General features: G+C 40.4%; 1 protein-coding gene across 19 annotated transcripts in view; it reads left to right on the top strand.

Moving 5' to 3' along the window:
* Positions 1–19,081, top strand: part of by (blistery) — a 176,148-nt gene that overhangs the window by 154,113 nt on the left and 2,954 nt on the right. For 13 of the 19 annotated variants that reach the window (XM_043427614.1, XM_043427613.1, XM_043427627.1 and 10 more), the window contains 11 exons: positions 10,050–10,333; positions 10,852–11,459; positions 13,383–13,596; positions 13,748–13,939; positions 14,605–15,276; positions 15,783–16,156; positions 16,925–17,014; positions 17,520–17,628; positions 17,783–17,966; positions 18,169–18,534; positions 18,656–18,938. In XM_043427614.1, the coding sequence (XP_043283549.1) occupies positions 10,050–10,333; positions 10,852–11,459; positions 13,383–13,596; positions 13,748–13,939; positions 14,605–15,276; positions 15,783–16,156; positions 16,925–17,014; positions 17,520–17,628; positions 17,783–17,966; positions 18,169–18,534; positions 18,656–18,938 (3,376 nt within the window). The remainder of the gene's footprint in view (positions 1–10,049; positions 10,334–10,851; positions 11,460–13,382; positions 13,597–13,747; positions 13,940–14,604; positions 15,277–15,782; positions 16,157–16,924; positions 17,015–17,519; positions 17,629–17,782; positions 17,967–18,168; positions 18,535–18,655; positions 18,939–19,081) is intronic. The other 6 variants (XM_043427625.1, XM_043427617.1, XM_043427631.1 and 3 more) reach the window with 6 other exon arrangements.

Here is a 19,081-nt window from a genome sequence, read left to right as displayed (position 1 = left end):
CTTCGTTCGACCATCGATGTAGAGCGCCATTTATTCATCTTGTACAACTGAACTGAACGAGACAAAGAAAATAACGAAAACAGGAACAACGATGCATTGTCGAGGGGAAAACCCGGAGAATCGCGTCTCCGAATATTTTTTTTATCTCCGATCCATGACTAAGTATTTTGAAAGAAAAATGAGGTGAAAAATCGACGAGAAAACATTTCTAAATTGGTTGAGAATAATTTCTCCTCTGGAATCTTCGAGTCGCTTTCGTACTTCAAACGCTCCGGTGTTTGCTTAGAAAAAAATGGCTTCCACATCGTTGAAAGAGTCGGTAAAAAATTCTCTAGAATTTTTCTCTCTATCCCAGGCACAAATACATTTTTGTTCTCGCTGTACTGGCTCTCAGATTCTTTTTTTTTCGCCCCAAGCACGTTCTGTCACTATGCACGCGGTCACGTTTGTTCATTAGCGAGGTAAAGATAAGTTTCGTTTTTTTCCAATCACATTTATCGTAAACTAACTATGGGAACAAATTCCTCCGCAAACAAGAGACTTTGAGAGGGAGGAAGAGGGACAGAGGAAGTAAAAAAAAAGAGAGAGAGAGAGAGAAAGGCGCGAAAATGTTGCGGGAAGATCGGCAACCACGTTTTATACCTTAAAGGTGTTAAAACGTTGTGCAGTCAAATGGCACATGGCGCGGGCAAAACACGCACCGTATAATCTCGTAAATAATGTATGTGGACATAAATACACGCGTATATATTTATAACACGGACAACATGAAAATTGCGTGCCTCGTGCATAGTCAGGTGCGAGAAAACATGAACGATCGATACGAGATTGCATTCACTATTGTTTGCCATTTTGCACACGGCGAAAAGGTATTTTAAAGAATATTTGACACTTCGTACGAATAATCAACATTTTAAGTGTCAGTTTTTGCTTCGTCATTCGAGTAAACATTTTATCAGAATCGAATATTAATATTGGACAACTCGGAAATTACAAATACTGAAAATATCAAATTCAATGTAAGTAGGGGAGACTGAGGCAGAAGGTGGCTTGCACCAAAAAAAAGTATGGTAATTCTAGCAATTAATAAAAAAAAATTATTTGGGACACAACGGGGTATACCCCTAAACATTTGGTGATTTTTTTTTTCATTCCAATTTTAATCCAATGCACCTTGGTTGCTTCTTTTTAAGAGAAGTCCAAAAAATTTTTAATTGCTTCCAAATTTTTCCAATTTTCTTTTTCTAGAGTTTCTTGGTTTTTTCTTTTCTAGATTTTTCTTTCCTTTTCCAGAAAAATCGACCAAATTGTAAGAATAAAACAATAATTTCCGCTATTTTTGAAGTATCCCCCCGTTTTGTCCAGGTCTCCCCCGATCGTCGAATTCGAAATAAGCAGATTTCTCGTCGATGTTATTGTAACTGTCCGGAATGACGAATAAAATCTCGTGGCTGCTCATCAAAGTGGTGTGACGAACTGAAACCGTAATTCGATAAGTGTCGTTTCACCATCAATTACGTGATATTCTCAAGGTTTTCTGGGCGAGCTCACCACTTTGAAAACCACGAACTATTAATAGCTCTCTTAACTCGACGTGCTGCATCTTCGCAAGTGTGAAGAAAATGTCGCTCAATTTTTAATCTTTTTAGTCTTTTTAAACAAATACTGTCCATTTTTTTGCTGCGCTTCTGCAGTCATTGTTCATTGATTAGATGCGTGAAAAATATGTTAAAAAATAGTTCTCGAGCCCGAAAATTTGGAGACCTCGAAGCACCGTTTCTCGAGGTTTTATTTCACAGTTGAGCTCTGCTCAAAAGGACAGAATGAAAAGAATGTGTGAGTATTCGCGTGTGTTGGCGATGCCGAGACTGCGAGAAGCCCTCCACGAGTTGCCGTACATGGGCCGGTGACTGGAGGCCGGTTAAACGTGTGTTTCTACAAAAGTATCAGCGTATATATGTGCCCGTATTTTATAAGTCGTGTAGGACCAAGGCGCACCAACACATTTGGACACAGTTTGTTAAATCGTAGCGACATACAAAAAGTCTGTGATCTTTCCTCGTCCTCGCTCTCTCTCTCTCTCTCTTTCTCTCTCTCTCTCTCTCTTTCGAGCTCCTGCAAGACACTTTTGCAATCTCGCGACGTTCCACACCCACTCGTAAATGGCTACGAGACCTCATGCTCTATCTGTGAAGATTGCGATACCGCGTGTCTGCGCAAATTCTCCGAGAGACAAGAAACCTAGCGAGGAGGAATTGCACTGTCCTGTCGCGCTAGTGCAATTTCCCAAATTCGATTTGACCGCTCGAATCCTGTCGATAAATCAGAGGCAATATTTCTTCGTTTACGAAAAATCCCAATGGATTTTTCCATCGTTTCTTTCAGTTGTTATTTCGATGGTTTGAGCAATGACAAATGTCTTTTAATGATGCGAATTCGGACGACGATCTATTAGTAAAAATGACGAAGCCTCCGAGCAATTAAGGTAGATCATGCCTGTAAGATCCTAATTTATGGGTGTCTGGATTGGGTCGATTTTTTACTTCCCAACTAAAAATATTATTACTCTAAATTAATGCCAGAGTTATTGATTTGAAATAGTAAATAAATTTTTTCAACTTATCTTTTGGCGAAGGAAATAACAAACCATCAATTAATCGGGGATCCATATCACTGACCGAACCCCAAATTTCATTCGTCCCTGGCTAAAATACTATAGTTTTTTATGCGAAATCGCTTTAATGAGTGCAAAGGAAAAAAAACAAAGGAAAATAGATCGAGAATAAAGTATTAATAAAAAGGCTATGGCAGGAATGGGCCAAGCCAAGAAGAAACAAAATACCGAAATAAGCAAGTGCTTGCTCATTACCAATTTCGTTCAATCTTTAAGGTAATATATCTTTATAACTAGTGAGACAATCGTCTCGAATTCATTCTCAAACCTTCATCATACACTTCATTGTTATTATTTTACTGTGCATGAACTACCTTGACACTCGCGAAAAATGAATAAACTTTTTTCTGGCAACAGCCGATGAATTTTAGTGGCACAGCCTTAAAAGGATAGGCCGAGATCATTTCCGGAGGCGTAAGACAGAAGAGCAACGATCTCGTCACGAGATAACCTGACCAAATATTCCAGCGAAAAGGGGGCCGAGTTATTATTTTTCGATTCTTTTTTATGGCTGTTTCTTCACGCTTGTAAAACGCGTGACGAAGCCCACCAAGATGAGGACGATGACTGGAGGGGCGTAGTCGCGCATTGCCCCCTTCCAGGCCCCCGGAGCTCCTCTCAACGCACATAATTCCCGTCTCCTCTCGTCCTATCTACTTTTACACACGGCTCTGTATCAAATCTCCCCACGTACATAATACGAACATGTGCCGGATTCGCGATCGCGTTCTCTCGCTCTTTTATCCCTCTTGACTGGCGCTTGTCGCGAAACGAAGCAGCAGTGTCGTTCGCGCGCTCCTGGGCGAAAGATCTTCGACTCCCCGGCCCGTTTTCTCCTGCATATTCGCTCTTTTCTCGAGTCGCTAACTTTTTATGAAATTCGAGAAACTCATCGGTGCCCCGGAGTCTGCTGCTGATCGAGCGAGTCGCACAACCTCGCGAGCAGCATAACGAACGCGGTGAACGGTGATCGAAGAATCGCGACACGTCGCCAGTTATCGTCGCGCGTGACCACCACTCGTTTCTCTTTCTTCAGCAACCGGCAGCTATGATTTTACCTCCTCGCTCACCAAAGTCTCCGCAAACTTGTGATAACAGACTCGAACTCGCGCGCTCGCGCTCTCGCATATGCGCATAGAGAAGAAGCCTCAAGACTCGCTTTCTTTATCGTCTCCTTCCTGCTTAATGTACACTCCCTCGACGGGCTGCTGGCTTCCTGGTAGGAATGCAGATGAGACTCGCCACGATTCCGCGGAGAACGCGTACGACAACGCCGGCTCGCTTGGACTTTTGTCATCGCGGTTTTCCTCCCCGAGATCGAGACCGGAGTTAATAAATAAAAGGTAAAAATAACCCCCTTAAAAATGAGAGGGAAATATATGTCCGCGTGTTCTCGCGCCCACCTTTCCTGTCGCCGTTGCTTCTGCATCATGAATCTCTACGAGCCCGTCAAACTGGTAATTCATCCTTGCTCGAGGCCCCTCTCCGCATCCCGGAGTAAAGACCCCTCGATTATGCACTTTTATTCGACGACACGCTTCGCTATCTCGCCCATCGTTCGCGCATCGATCTCCTGCTCGCGGGGATGACGACGCTTGGCCTAACAACGGATTAACGGATTTTTTTTACTCCGTAAAAGGAATCGCGAGGGGAATCGAGAACGCGGCTAATTTTACGATCGACCTTGTTCTTCGAATGAGCTTTTATCCGCAGCACCGATCTAAGTCGATTGACAGTTGACATCGCTCACTTGTCAACCCACTTCGCAACTGCGCTGAACGCTTCTCCAACGAGGACGATCTTCCGGTCAGATAAAACGAAAAACTCATCACAACCTTTTTATTGTTTGGATGCAATTCCTTTCTCTGTGACGAATTTTATCACGAATATTTTCCAACGAATTCCCCAATTCATTGAACCAAAGAAAAAGTTATTTGAAAACCGATATCTTTTCACCCTTTTTGTGTCGAATGTCTTTGGCCAAAAAGAACTCGACGTTGTCATAAATCAGTGGAGAATTTATACAGGAATTGAAGATCTTCGCAGAGCTCTCGGTTCCCACCGTTTGGATAACGTCTCGGAAGAACATGGCTCGACGATCGAAAGTACTGACTTTTGTCGAATATCGAACAACCCTGATATTGCACACAATCGAACACCATTTCGTATCCTTTAACCACTTCTCCAAGAAATCGATTCCCACGCGTATTCTCATGTTGGAGAAAAAACGAAATTTTTTATTCAAACTTCAAAAACATCCGATCGAACGTTTTTTCGGATTTTTTTCACATATCCTCACGATAGAAAAGCGCAATTGTTTTGTACGTTTTCTATAAATATTGATGAACTAGTGCGAGAAAATTGCTTTTCGTTCGACTCAACATCTCAGTTTTTGAGGACACACGACAATATTCTCAACCTCGGAGTCGCTTTTATGACAAAATTGCAATAACAGAGCGAATAAAGCTCTGTGCACGCGCAGCAGCGAGGCCTCATATATCTGTATACGAAAAGTAGCACTTTGAAACTCGTGTTAAGATACATATCTGCAGAGTGTATTTCGCGCTAACATTCCCGGTGACTCTAGGAAGCCTTGCAGCTGCAAATGCTCTTACAACGGGCGAGCTCCGCACTCAGATAAGGCCAAGTGGATCCATTAGCGTAGGAGATTTTTCATACAGTGTCATATGCTCTCCTCTGAAGATGGAATGTGACGCGATAAAAGCTGGAGCAAGCAAACGAGCGAGGAGCAAACGCTGAAACAGGAGGACGGATATCGGCTCTCATGGATATTTGAATTTGAAGGAAGCTCGTATCGACGAAAAATTCGAGGCGTATTTTTACGCGTTACGAGGAGAAAAACTGTCGATCCGTAATTACAGAGAGCGGAGAGGAAAAAGGAGGAAAGAAGGAACTGTGAAAAAAGGCTCGAAGAAGTTCTGGAATAAAGCGCGATATCGGAGGTTTTGTCGGTACGAGAGAAAAAAAGGGAAAAATGAGAGGCCGGAGAAGAGATATATCAGAGAAACCTCGTGACGAGTAATAAGCGTGGACGACGAGAGTGCAAGAGCACAAATAAAAATGATTTATATATATACGCGCGGCGGAGAGTGTACGCAGTCGGGAGATGCGTCGACAAGATTGCGACGACGCGTGTGGATTGAATTCAGATGAGAGAGTATAAACTGCCGCGAATAAACTCTGGACCGATTGCCTTCGAGCCAGTGTACTTTCTCTCCTCTCTTTTCCTCTTTATGAGTGGCAGATTTGCTCGGCTTAGATCGCCTCGTGTCATTGACATCGTCGGTGCTCGTATTATCATAATTATTAACATTTTACAACGAGTGGGAAGTGAGAGGAAGAAACGCGGTGGATAAAAAGGAGAAGAGAAAATCTTGACAGCTCGATTTGGCCACGAGTGAGAGACGACTCGTTCTTGCCCAATGTCCAAATCTTGACGAAATGCCACACCGACGCCTTTTCCCGTACGCTCTCGCTTCTTGGCTTTCTGTGAACTCGACGCTTTTCGCGCGACGTTTGTAACTCGCTCTTTTTCCTACGCCTTTTTATGCGTGCCCCCAGCACACAAACCACGAGTCTAATGGCCCGAGAGAGTCGCGGGAGCAATGTGGCGGCTGTAATACCGATAGACACGCAACAATATACATGAGACATTCCACGTTCAAGTCCCATTTCGAAACTAATTTATTGTCTCTCGCGTCTCGAGATATACTGGGACGGATTTTCGATGTGGCTCATTTTCATTATTATAATATTTTTACTCAGTCATTCAAGTGCTCCAACGACAAGGCTCGAGTCCCGAAAATTCTTGTTTTATTTCAATTTTTCGAATTAATTTCGAAACTAGAAAACATCTCTTTTTTGTCATACTGCGATAAAACGTGATTTTCTTGATTCTTTTTCGACAAGAAAATCAATGTTTATTGAAAAACTGTGAACGACATTGATTAGCGCATATGTACTTGCACAATTTTTTTCACCATAAAATTTCTCAAAATGGCGCAACTCCGGCTGCATTCCAGTATAGCACCTTTTTTTAGCATCGGTTGCAGTGGACATGATAACTTAAAAACTATTAATCCGCTACATACCAAATTTATACCACTCTTTTTTTATAACAATAGCTTGGGTCTGGACGGAGGATGTGCAAAAATTTTTATTTAAAAAAAAATGGCGACAGTTTTAACAAAAAATTCATTCTTTGAGGTGCTAAATTTTCGGTTTTTTGTTACAATTTTTTTTCCAACAAAATACGAAATCCTTCGTCTAAGGTATTTCTCGAAAAAGACGAGTCGGAGATAATCGTCTTACAGATTTAAATATTAGACGACCGCGTGCACGCAGGGCAGTCGGTTGGAATACCCATAGCCACGAATCTAACGCTCCGATCTTTATGAAATTTGGTGAGAATATCCTTCAGGCATTGTACTTAATTGAAAAATATCTAATAAAAAAAGAATTTTCGATTTTTACGCTCATCACAAGTGTAAGGCCTTAAAGGTTCTTCCGGAATCGGTTTTTACTCGTGAAACGTCTTATGTATTTGTTTATACACAGACACATAGACTAGTAATCGCACATTACAGCAGTGGAGCGGAATGACGTGAGGTTTTACCGCCTCACGCGACGGGATACTTTACTTTGCCACCTCTCGCCGAGCCATTCATCTCTTTTTTCTCCGTTTAGACTCTTGTAAAAGATTTTTTTCTCTTCTTCCCTGCTATCGCCTTCTACCGAATGGATATGTACTATTTTTACTGCGAACAGATATAAATTATTCGTGAAATTCGTTCGCCGATTGTTGAGAAATAGTTTCACCAACGTTTCCCTGAAACTCGCCTGCTTTTTATTGCCTCTCGCTTCGTTTTATTGACATTTCGTTATACGAGCTGTTATGTCACGTTCACCATTTCGTACCGGTTGAAAAATTATTATTTTATTGCGACATTATGACTCAGTTTTTCTAGCTCGAGTAATTCGAGATTTTTTCCTCGTTCGTCGTTATTTCATGCGTACATTTCTAACGCCAACTTTTTATAATATAACAAACTTTCCTCGGATATTCGTGATCTTTTCCTATTTGTCCCGTCGATTCTCATCCCCCCAGCCGATCTCGACAAATCCCTCCTAACGTGGGAAAGTTGTAAAAAAACAGGACGACGTGTCGCTGATTAATTTAATTAACGACCCGACACGTGCACCACCTTAATACCTTGTTAAAATTCTCTCGCGACTTTTGTAATTACTATTAATTAACGAAGATGATTCTCGTGTGCGCGAAAGTACACGAAGACTGAACAGTGGAGTTCGTGCGTGAATCCAATAATTACTGGGACAACTGGCTAATCGATTATCGCACGATTCTTCGTACCGATCCCCATTTTTTCATTTCAATTCCATCAGGCTCAGGCACGGACCACATTCCATTTATTTTCCAACTGGAGAATTAGATTTATAATCAAATTGCCAAACACTTGGGTTTACAAAATTCGAAAATCTTAAACAAACGCTCTGCAAAGAGGATTCAAGCACGGGGAAAGGCCAGCCGTGCTTTGAGCACGCGGTAGCGAGCTTAAAATGCTGGAACTATTCTCGACTACGAAGTGAAATAAAATTTCTTGCTTAAAATAGAGAACTTGATGGCTCAGAGTCGAAGTTATTCGCGTTGAAAATGAGAATTTTTATTTATCCACAAAATCAATATTTTCATTGCAAATTGAATGAAAAATGTTGACTTATTTCTTCAAAGTTTTCACAAACATTCGAGGCTCGAGCTAACTCTCCTGACCCAGAATAACGGAAAATCATGGGAGAACGTTTTTTTTCCGAAATAGAACCGGATAATTTCGTCTCAAGTTTTCCGAGAGTCACGCGAGCGCGCTCCCGGAGTCGAAGAATATTACAACCGGCTGTATAAGAACGGACAAACTGCTGGATTGCATTCCCTGAACTTTTGTATCGCAGCTTCAGCGCGAAAAGAATGAGAAAGATGAAGAAGGAAGGAGAAAATAAAAGAGAGGAAATACTTCCAAGAGCTTAGCGTCAAATTCGAGCCTCGAGCTCGCTTGGCTCCAGTACACGAAATGTTACAGAATGCCTGTGTACATTGCTCGTGTGAAGCTACCACAAGGGCAACATTACGTCAGGCACGCGCGTGAATTACATCAACCGCGTGCCATAACTCGAGCTACCGAGTAAATTGCTCGTCAGCTTCGTGAGCACCAACAGCCAGCACGTTTGAAGAAGCCTGAGAAAAGAAAAAACGAAAATAAACATAAAAATAACACAACAAGCTCTCCTGGCGCTGCAGCCTCTCGAGCTTCCGCCTCTCAACCGCGATTAAAAAGGAAAAAGCACCGACTCAAGGATCACCGCGTTTACCTCTCTGCTGGCAAATAATTGCATGCCCATTCATATCCACGTTTCTCAAGCTCGTTTTGTCTTGTCAACGACTCGCTAACCAGAAATTATTTTCAAATATAAGCACTTTCAAACGTTCCCTTTTTCCGCCTCTTTTTCTTATACATATTTATTGACACTTGGAAAACAGGAGCAAGTTTTCCCTGAACAAGAACCGAACGATTTAACTCGTAGCAAAAAGGCAGAACATGCGAGGAAATTCGACAATCAAAGTTCAGTACGGCGACGTTTTATCAAAAAAATTTCTCGTCACTCTGGTCTTCACGACGATTTTTCTGTGAGCGTACCACTAAATCTTAGGCTGCAAAATATTTTTTCATCTTTTCCGCCACATCCGTACGTGTTTTGAAAAAATTAACGGATACGTTCAGTCTTACAGAGACAAAAAAATCCAGTAGCTTCGAATTCAATCAATTTTGAGAATCATTAGGAAACGTTTGGATTTCCGGAAACTCTTGTACCAACAATAAAACGATTTTTTGACAGTTGCCATATTGACGAAATGATTCCTCGTGTAATGATGAATCTACTCGAACGCTCTCAATTTCATATCAAAATAAATCTTAGAATTATATCCATTTCGTCACTATTTCCCCATTCGATATTACACAAGAATTGAAAACCAAAGATACAACTGAAGCGATACAACTGAAAGCTCTTTGCATCATTTTATCGAGTTTGAAGCGTACGGCTCGTAAAAGAGGGTTTTACTAATATCGATTGTGAGTTGGAATCAGTCAATTCAGCCAGAAATTCTACGTTTTGTGGGACAAAAAATATCGCCTTTGTATTATTTTCCTATATCAATAGTATCGAATTTAGCGTGCAAATAATTGTAAATGTTTACATCAAATTTCATTCGAAATACGATAAATTGATAAATTTATCGGGGAATATGTGATTTACATTAATTTCTGAATATTTTTCATTTCAGAAGGTCGTGAAACGCCACTTTCGCCACCGCCACCATCGAGTTCATCGGTCCGCACATCACCACGTGGATTAGGATACACATGTGGTCCAATAGATGGCTCGCTGTACGCAGTGGTTAATCAGGGTGCCGGAAGTGGTGCCCGGGGCTCCCCATTGACGGTATCTATGGACAGTGGTATAAGCAGCGCACCCCCGCAACGACCAAGTCCACCGGAGCCCGAGCCCGAGAGTCAGGCGCACGGTGATCTCGATAAGCTTTTGCACGATATGATGCTGACTGTCGAGGTTAGTATTTCGATCCCATTATTCTGTGTCAATCATTTTATATAATAATTTATTTATTTTTACGACGACGAAAAAGTCGACCGTCGTGTTCCAGAGGATGGCTCAATCATCCTGTTTATTTTTTCTTGCCAATTTACCGTTTAAGCTTTATTAGACAAACGGCCTTAATCGTTCGGTCAAATTTATTTCGAGTGACTAAAATTCATCCCGATTATTTGCTCCAGTCTTGTGCTCCAAATATTTTTTCCATTCGTTAATTTGATGGTTTTGGTGAAGAGTAACTGACTAGAGGTTACAATCTTTGTTAAAAAATGACGAAGGTCGTCGGCTAATTTGAATGGGCCCATCAAATTGTGTCAATATTGATATTGTAACGAAAGACTGTCGTGGTAAAAGCAGCAGAGCTCTCGTAACATGAGCGAGTTGACCTCGTACGTCACTCTTCATCAATACAGTCAGTTTTTTTTCTACTTTCGTTTCTTCTTTTAAACGATGCGTGTGTTTTATTTGAATTTCAGTCGATGCCAGATCCACCGAGCAGCGAGGAATACAACAGACTAAATCGACGATCGGACAAAATGTACATTCACGAGTCACGTGGCTACGGGAACAGCAATCCAGCCTCGAATTATTCGAGCGTTAAAGAATCGAACTATCGAAATTACGGTTCGTCAAAACGCGACACAAGCCCATCTCACAACACGAGTACCAATAATTATGGTAGCCTTAAAAACGAGACAAGAAACATGGACATTGTTGATTATAGAATTTCAACGGATCGTAAAAATCATGATTCCATCTCATCGAACCCGAAACAAAATCAATCTTTCTCACCGTCCGGTAATATTGATTTTATAGACGAGGACATTCCTTATCACGCGAGACAAACCAGTCAACCATTTAGTTACGGTGCTACGAGCGATATGATCAAACACCAAAAACTTTCGTCTCCGTCCCTCGTGAGAAAAGCTACTATGAGAGCGACCACCAATCCCGTCGTTGATATCGATGATATCCTCGCTGATAATTCACGAAGACCCATCAGTCCGCTCAGCCCACATACGCCTGATCCACCGCCCGAATTCGCTAATGGATCTGCCAAACTAAATTCTGATCACGCTGATGGGTAAGAATTTAATGCTTTCGTCGTTTCATTCCTTCCCGAGAGAATCGAAAACTCATCAATTTTCCAGTGGTTTCGTCGTTCCATCAGTTTCAAAATGTAGAAACTTAGGGGGGTCTACCCTAATTAGACGGGCAAAAAAATACTATTTCCACGAATTACTTTAAACCCTAATGCACTCTTAATATACACAAACATTTTTTTTATTATTTTTATTTTACTTAATCTTCGTACAGAAAAATGGGGGAGAAGACAGGTCCATAAAAAATATGGGTGTGCGCAGCTGTTGATGAAATCTCTGAAACGGATGATTTTTAAAAAATTGTTTTACATTCAGTAGGCTATAGCGCGTATCATACGATTTTTTATTTTTTCAAAAATGACAAAACGGCGGCCATTTTCCCAAAAACTACGAAAAAGCACGTTTTCTTTTCATCGTTTTTCCAAAAACAAAAAAAAAAAACAAATAGTTCCACTAAAAATTTCAAAACTCGTAATTTTGAGAAAAACGCGTTTAAAGAAAGGCCGGTACGCGGTACCGCACTGGGCGGTGCGTTGCTATTCAGATAGCCAAGCAAACGTCGCTCGAAAAATGCAATGAAAAAAAAATAGATTTTTTCGAAAGTTTCAACTGAAAAAATTCGGCGGAAAGTCATTGCGAATGCGATTATTTTTCTTTATTTGTTTATCCTTCGTATTGTCATTATTATTTTGATTATATAAAGTTGAGCACTGGATTGATGATAACGTTCAGAGTCACGATAAATTGCTTGAGAATGGTTGCTAAACGTTTACGGTATTGGCAACGAGTTTCGAGAACATATATCGTATGTGCATATTATGTACCAAATGACAAAAAAGGTGAATGCGGTCTCGTGGCGTTGAGTCACACGCGTTGCGCTTGGGAAACGTTTCTAGGATATTTATGACCGGTGGCACGATTTTGAGGGGAATAAAGCCCAATGAAAAATAGCACGGAATGGAGGTTAATTTATAAAACGACGTGCTAAACGTAACGAAATTTGGATTCCATTTTTCAACGATGGGAACCGTTGCAAGATCATTGAGAAGATTTCTCGTCGTTTTTTCACACTTCAAATGAAAAAATAAGTAAATTAACGTCGCTGGGAACGTAAAAACCGTTTTTTTCTTTCTCTTTCTTTTTAACGTAAAATTCAAACAACCGGAAATCTTGAGTATATTTGCACCGCGAGTACAAACATCGCCTTATGGTGACAGTCTTGTTGTCAAACAGCGTGAGCTACGCGAAACGTCGAGAAAAGGAAACGAGCGGAAGTAAAATAAGACGAGGTAGAAAAATGAAGAAAAAATACAAAGGAGCGACGAAACGTTTACCGGAGTATATTTTGAGTTGGCTCTTGCCGTGTCTGACATAATTATAAATATAGAACGGTCTCGAGACGCCGTCAAATCGGCCATGGTGCAACACCGCTCCTCGTTTCCTCGTTCTTTCTTCGTCTTCTCTTTATTATATGCTTTACGAAAAACATAATTGGATTAATTTTCGGTCGTGTGATGAACATTTAACGAGCTCATCGTCTTGAAATTCGTTGCGATTTCAATTTCACGTCAAATTACAGTGTGAAGATTTAAATAAAATTTCTTATGAAATTTAGTGGAAATGTCACTGAGACAAAATGAATTGAGAGATTTCGCCTGGTTGTCGTAGGCAAAATTCGACAGTTTTTTTTGTCAAAACCGAATTTCCAAGTGAGAAGAAATTCAATGATGGTGCTTCACAAAAATCGATAATCGATATGCACGAAAATTCATCATCCGCAACGGCAATGCCCTGATTATTTAGTTAACGAGCCTTTGTTGCACGATTCTCCAATCTCATTGTCGAGAGCATTATAAGAGAGAGAGAGAGAGCGCAAGCTCATAGTTTATTCTTAATGTTTCAAGACTCTCCTGGCTGAGACAACAGCAGCTGAAACTCGCGGCCAGGCGGGATGAAAGAAGTCCAGGAAAAATGTGGCGCCAAGAGAGCGGAAATCGCGTGATCGGCGAACTGCGAAGTCTTCAAAGAGGACGATTGAGGCACGATGGTTACGCCAGCGATTCGGCTGTGCTCGATGATGACGACGAGCTTTGGACTACCAATACCATCTCGTATCAGGTAATTATTGTTTTTTTTTTTTTCTTTTTATCTAACGAAAGATTTTGAATGAAATTTAACTGAATCTTCAAAAAAAGTTAAGAAAAATGTTGGATTTCCTAATCTTCTGTTATTTTGCTCATCATTTCTGCTTTGCTTGTGCTTTTTACAGCAAAGCTCAAAAGGAGTTCCGCACACATCGGCTCCAGCGAGTCCTCTTTTACCTCAAAGATCGAGCAGCCGAAAATTCAACGGTGGCATGATGAACGGAACACTGGGAAGACCTCGAGCCGAAAGTGTCAACGAGAGACCTTTCGTCTCCGTCAAACGAGCCTACGAATTCCAGAAATACAGCGACGGCCAGGTAAGCTAGGAGAAAAGATAAAAAATTTTAAAAGAAAACGACGTTCGTTTTCTCAATCCTTGGACCTTTTAGACAGTGATAATTTCGGCTTTGTAGAAAATCCATATTCAATAGTCGCATATTAACTCCCCTGGGACTTTCGTTGCCTCAATTATTTTAATCATTAATAAAATCTTGATGAAAAATCATTTGAAAATCACCGAATACATTTTCAGCTCGTGAATCCTCAATTTTTGTCATCTAACTCTCGTTTTTGTTGACACATTTTCATCAATGAACCAAAAGTCAATATTAATAACGACCAAACGTCTAATTTCGAGTTTCCCCTGCTAATTACCCAGAGCATTGATTAATACGACATTTAAAATATCTCGTGGAGCACGTTTATCGCGACTTTATCTTCACAAGGCATCTTCACAAGAGCATTGCAGCACTTAAAAGAAAAACACAACTATCCACAGCACATGCGAAACCATCTGAAACTCAATAATCTAGAAGCGAATAAATTCCAGTTTCTCCCTCCTTTGTAATGAAATGAAAGAGAAAAAAAAACGTTGAGACGAAAGATTTTGAATTGTGAATCCACGTGTAAAAAGATCTTAGAAAATCCTGAGCTAGATTAGTCGTGCATGTTGCCTGAGAAAAGAGCTTGGCTTGCGTTCCAGAGCCCTCAGACATCCCCAAATGGGGCACAAAAAACAGCACAGCAATTAGGCGTAGGGCAACAGCAATCATTAAACAGCAGGGGCATCGTGGAGAAGCAGCAGCAGCAGCAGCAGCAGCAGCAGCAGGAAGAGATAACTAATCGAGGAAGACAACAGCAGCAGCAGCCGCCTCGTCCCGATTCGAGAAGCGATAGTTACGGACGTACTGAGACGTTGCTGAGAGAGCACCGCCAAAATTCGAGCTCGTTGACACCGTGTTTGAATAATTTACAGGAGAATACAACAGCCCAAAGATTTACGACGCATCCTGAGTCGAGAAACGATGGACAAGCTGTTACGGGCAATTTTGAAACGACGAAAAACTATTATTCGGATCACACGATAAATCAGGATGCGAAAGATAACGAGACGGGACTTTTGGCTGTCGTCGAACAAAAAACCAGCCGAGAATCGAACGATCCTCTCGTCAGCCTCATGCGATCGTTGGCCGAAATGTCACCTGTCAAAAAATCAATATTGACTAATAAAAATGAGAACAATAATCATCTTCAATTCCACCATCATCATCATTCTATTTCCACGCCATCGTCAACAACTTACAACAGCGACACCAACACTGACACTAACAGTTCCCCTAACCAGTCACCAAAAGCATGGCAGTGTAGTACCCAGGTTTGTCTCCATAATATGCTTCGCACCAATTTTTTACACGCCCTTTTTGCCATCTCTTTTTTTACCCGTCCAATTAACCATTTTTGGCTGTAGTGCAATTTCTCTTTTTTTTTTTCATTCTCCATTTGCTTCGGATGGGAAAAGGTACTTTTGCCAAATTTTTATGTAAACATTCAACCGTTTATGAATTTTTGTTTAGAAAAATATATAAATGTATGGAAAAGTGTCCAAGAAATTATTCTCTTCGTATTTTTTTATATGCAGCTTACATTAGTTACTTAAAGTGGAAAAAAATGAAACTCCTTGCCAGACGATCTCAAAAATGGTTAATCTTAAGCATTTTTTCATCCACGAGAGAGATTTTTCAAAATCCTTTTGTCAAAGCTACAAACATTTTTATCGCGTCCCAATTGAGTCGTATGAAAGAAAAATTGAAATAAATGACAATTCAGCGAAATTGATGGAATCGCAATAAATAATTCGTTCGTGTTTTTTTGTTACTCCAGCCACCACAGAACGATTCACCTTCGTCGTGGATCGAACGAAGCGCCAGTCCCGGAAGTGCGGGAGTCGGAAATGCCTCGAGGCCACAAACACCAGCATTTCCGGTTCATCCCCGAACACCGTACGTCAATAATTCATCGCCTACAGTGACATTTGCGGCAGATCGTAATTACGTCGTTTCTAACAATATCAATCACGACACCTCGACTTACGCCATCAACAACAATAATATTCACAATGCCGATTCTCACGTCGGTAACAATATTAACAACAACAACATACGTGGCTATGTCGCTGATCGGGCTATTTACATCGAGGAAAGACGAGACATTAATCGGGAGACGGGACTTCCTCCCAAGAGTCCGACGACACAGCGGTAAATTCCAATTTTTTATTTTTTCAAAAAATCAGACGATTCACCTATGAAAACTTTTAGGGCTTAGTACAGAGTAAAAATAGAGTGTTCTTCAATTTTTCACTATGGCAATCATAAGAAATTGATAAAAACGAATTATCGGGTACCAAAATGACCGTTTTGCATTTTGGAGTTTAAAGGATTTCGAAACTGAGCCTCAATAACGTTTTTAACGTCGCATTTATAATCTATAAAACTGATTAAGCTCCTTAAACTTTTAGAGTATGAAAAATGCGTATAATTTCAAAAATTTTTCCATTTACCCACCTTTGTGCCCAACATTTCTGAATTTTGATTCAACTTGCAATATCTCCTGTTGTCTTACTTTCAATTTCTTTCATTTTTTCCTCTACGAGCTATTCGCTGTTTTCTCCTCCAAAAGATGTTCTCCAAATACGTTTTCCCAAATTCTTACTCTGTTCAAAGCTGTCAGGATTATAAAAAATTTTTATCGAATTTTTAAATATTCAGACCTAACGAAACTTGAGCTGAATCCAAAGTATAAAAATATTAGAAAAATGGTGAACCATTCGACTACTAGAAAAAAATTGGTTCGATTTCAGTAGACGAATGTGCAGTATTCAAATATTTGAAAAATTAGAAAAAAAATTTACTCCAGTGCGAATCTCATCGAGTGCATTTTTCCTCAAATGATTGTTGCAAATGCAAGAAAATATTATTTTGACCAATACATGAATATGGAAAAAACAATTATCTTCGTGATTCTAGACGTTTGAGTTTTCCGGCAAGCGGTACGCTTAAGCAAATGCATAACAAACGATGGCCACTCACTAACCAGTCGGCGTCGTTCGACTATAGGTAATAAAAAAAAAAAGAGAAAAATGTAAAGTAAATTAAAAACGAAGTGAAGAGAAAAAAACTGACAATTCGTTTGTAACGATAACAAAATGTGACATTGCGTGGCATTCGTCAACATTTTTATAAGCATGAACGTACGTGAACTCATATTGCATCGTTGTTTGTATGTGTCGTTTTCATGTCCCACACTCAGCATTATTCGACAAACAGAATTGACAATAGTGATGTCGCACGATACTCGTACACGAAATTTATCACGAAGTAATAAAGAAATCCTGGATAATGCTTTTTTAACATTACCAAATTAATTCCCGAAGACCTGTCATTGAAAATGAATAAGAACTAACTGAATGAGAAAACCAAACTCATCCGTCTTTTCTCGTATCAATGTTTAATGTCCTTACGTGTAAAATGCACACTTTTGCACGAGAAAAACCGCACCAACTGTTTATGTGTTCTCTGGCATTGTGTCAATTGGAGTATTAATGAGTTTTGTAAATTTCAGCAAGGACCGGCCTGTCTCACCGACGAGCGATTCAACGATTTCGGAAACACACACGGTCATTCGTCATACTGGAACACCGACGCAGGTCGATTTTACCCAAAGTCCCAAGGTACTTTGCCCATTTGCGAATCTCAGTTTAATGATTATTTTTAAAACTCTCTAGAAAATGTGCACGAAAAGTTTAAAAAGCATTGAAATGTCTTGCAAATTCTTTTTTAAACTTGTTGAAATTACGTCATACATCAATAAAATTATTCTTTCAGAGCGCTACTTCGTACAGTTCGGTTAATAGCGGAGGTCATTCGTCTCCTCAGGTACAACACTATGGCTCGAGACGATCGAGCATTCACTCAAACACCGAGCCTCAGGAGGTTGCTGACGTAAACGTCAAGTTTGTAAGGGATACGAGCAGGATTTGGTACAAGCCCAATATTTCTCGAGAACAAGGTAGACCAATTATCTCCTAAATTTTTCTTATCCAATATTTCGTGCACACAGCAATTTCTAAAAAACTAAATTTTCTTCTCGTCCAGGATTGAACAATGATTTTGTTGAAGCTCAGTATTTCGTGAATGTTTTTTTATTATAAATCAATTTTACCACAATTTTTCATGTAAGTTATGCCAACCAAATACATTTCTTTCCACAGCTATTTCAATGCTCAAAGACGCAACGCCCGGTACCTTCGTAGTTCGTGACAGTAATTCATTTCCCGGAGCCTTCGGTTTGGCGTTAAAAGTCGCGACCCCGCCTCCTGGTGCACCGAGCAGTCCAAAAGATCCATCGAGCGAATTGGTCAGGCATTTTCTCATCGAACCAACCTCGCGTGGTGTTCGACTGAAGGGTTGCGCTAACGAGCCAGTATTCAGTTCGTTATCCGCTCTTGTTTATCAACACAGCCTTATGGCCATGGCGCTGCCTTGTCAATTGTTACTCCCTGAACCCGAGGCTGCTGCTCGAGCTCTGGACTCACCGAGCTCCAATAGTACGCAACAACTTCTCGCCCAAGGAGCAGGTAAATTCTTTTCAAATCGCACACGAAATGCAAATTTGAATATTAAAACATTTGAAAAATAAAATCTTTATTAGTTGGATCATGAATTTTGTACGATAATAAATATGATTTTTTTTTGCAGCTTGCAACGTTTTATACCTCTTTACCATCGACACCGAGTCTTTAACAGGGCCACAAGCAATTAAGAAATCGATAACGACCCTGTTCGAACAAAAACCATTGCCGACGGCAACGATCGTACATTTCAAAGTTTCGACGCAGGGAATAACGCTCACAGACAATGCGCGCAAACTTTTCTTCCGCAGGCATTACCCCACGAACAATATAAGCTACTGCGGTTTGGACACTGAGGAAAGAACGTGGGACTTTGTCAGCGATGACACGGGACGACCGCTGAGTGCTCAGTAAGTTCAACTTTATTCGACTAACATTGGGAGAAAAAATGATCTTCTTTCTCCTTAACTTTCCAACGTGGGTAAAACGAGTTTTATTTTATATTTAAAATTCGATGCGATTCGAATTAATAAACGGAATAATTGCCTTTTGG

The sequence above is a fragment of the Venturia canescens genome, chromosome 9 (genome assembly GCF_019457755.1).
Source record: "Venturia canescens isolate UGA chromosome 9, ASM1945775v1, whole genome shotgun sequence".
In the NCBI taxonomy this organism is placed as follows: Eukaryota; Metazoa; Arthropoda; class Insecta; order Hymenoptera; family Ichneumonidae; genus Venturia; species Venturia canescens.
The sequence above is the reverse complement of the archived record's forward strand: the minus strand, read 5'-3'. Positions and strand labels throughout refer to the sequence as shown.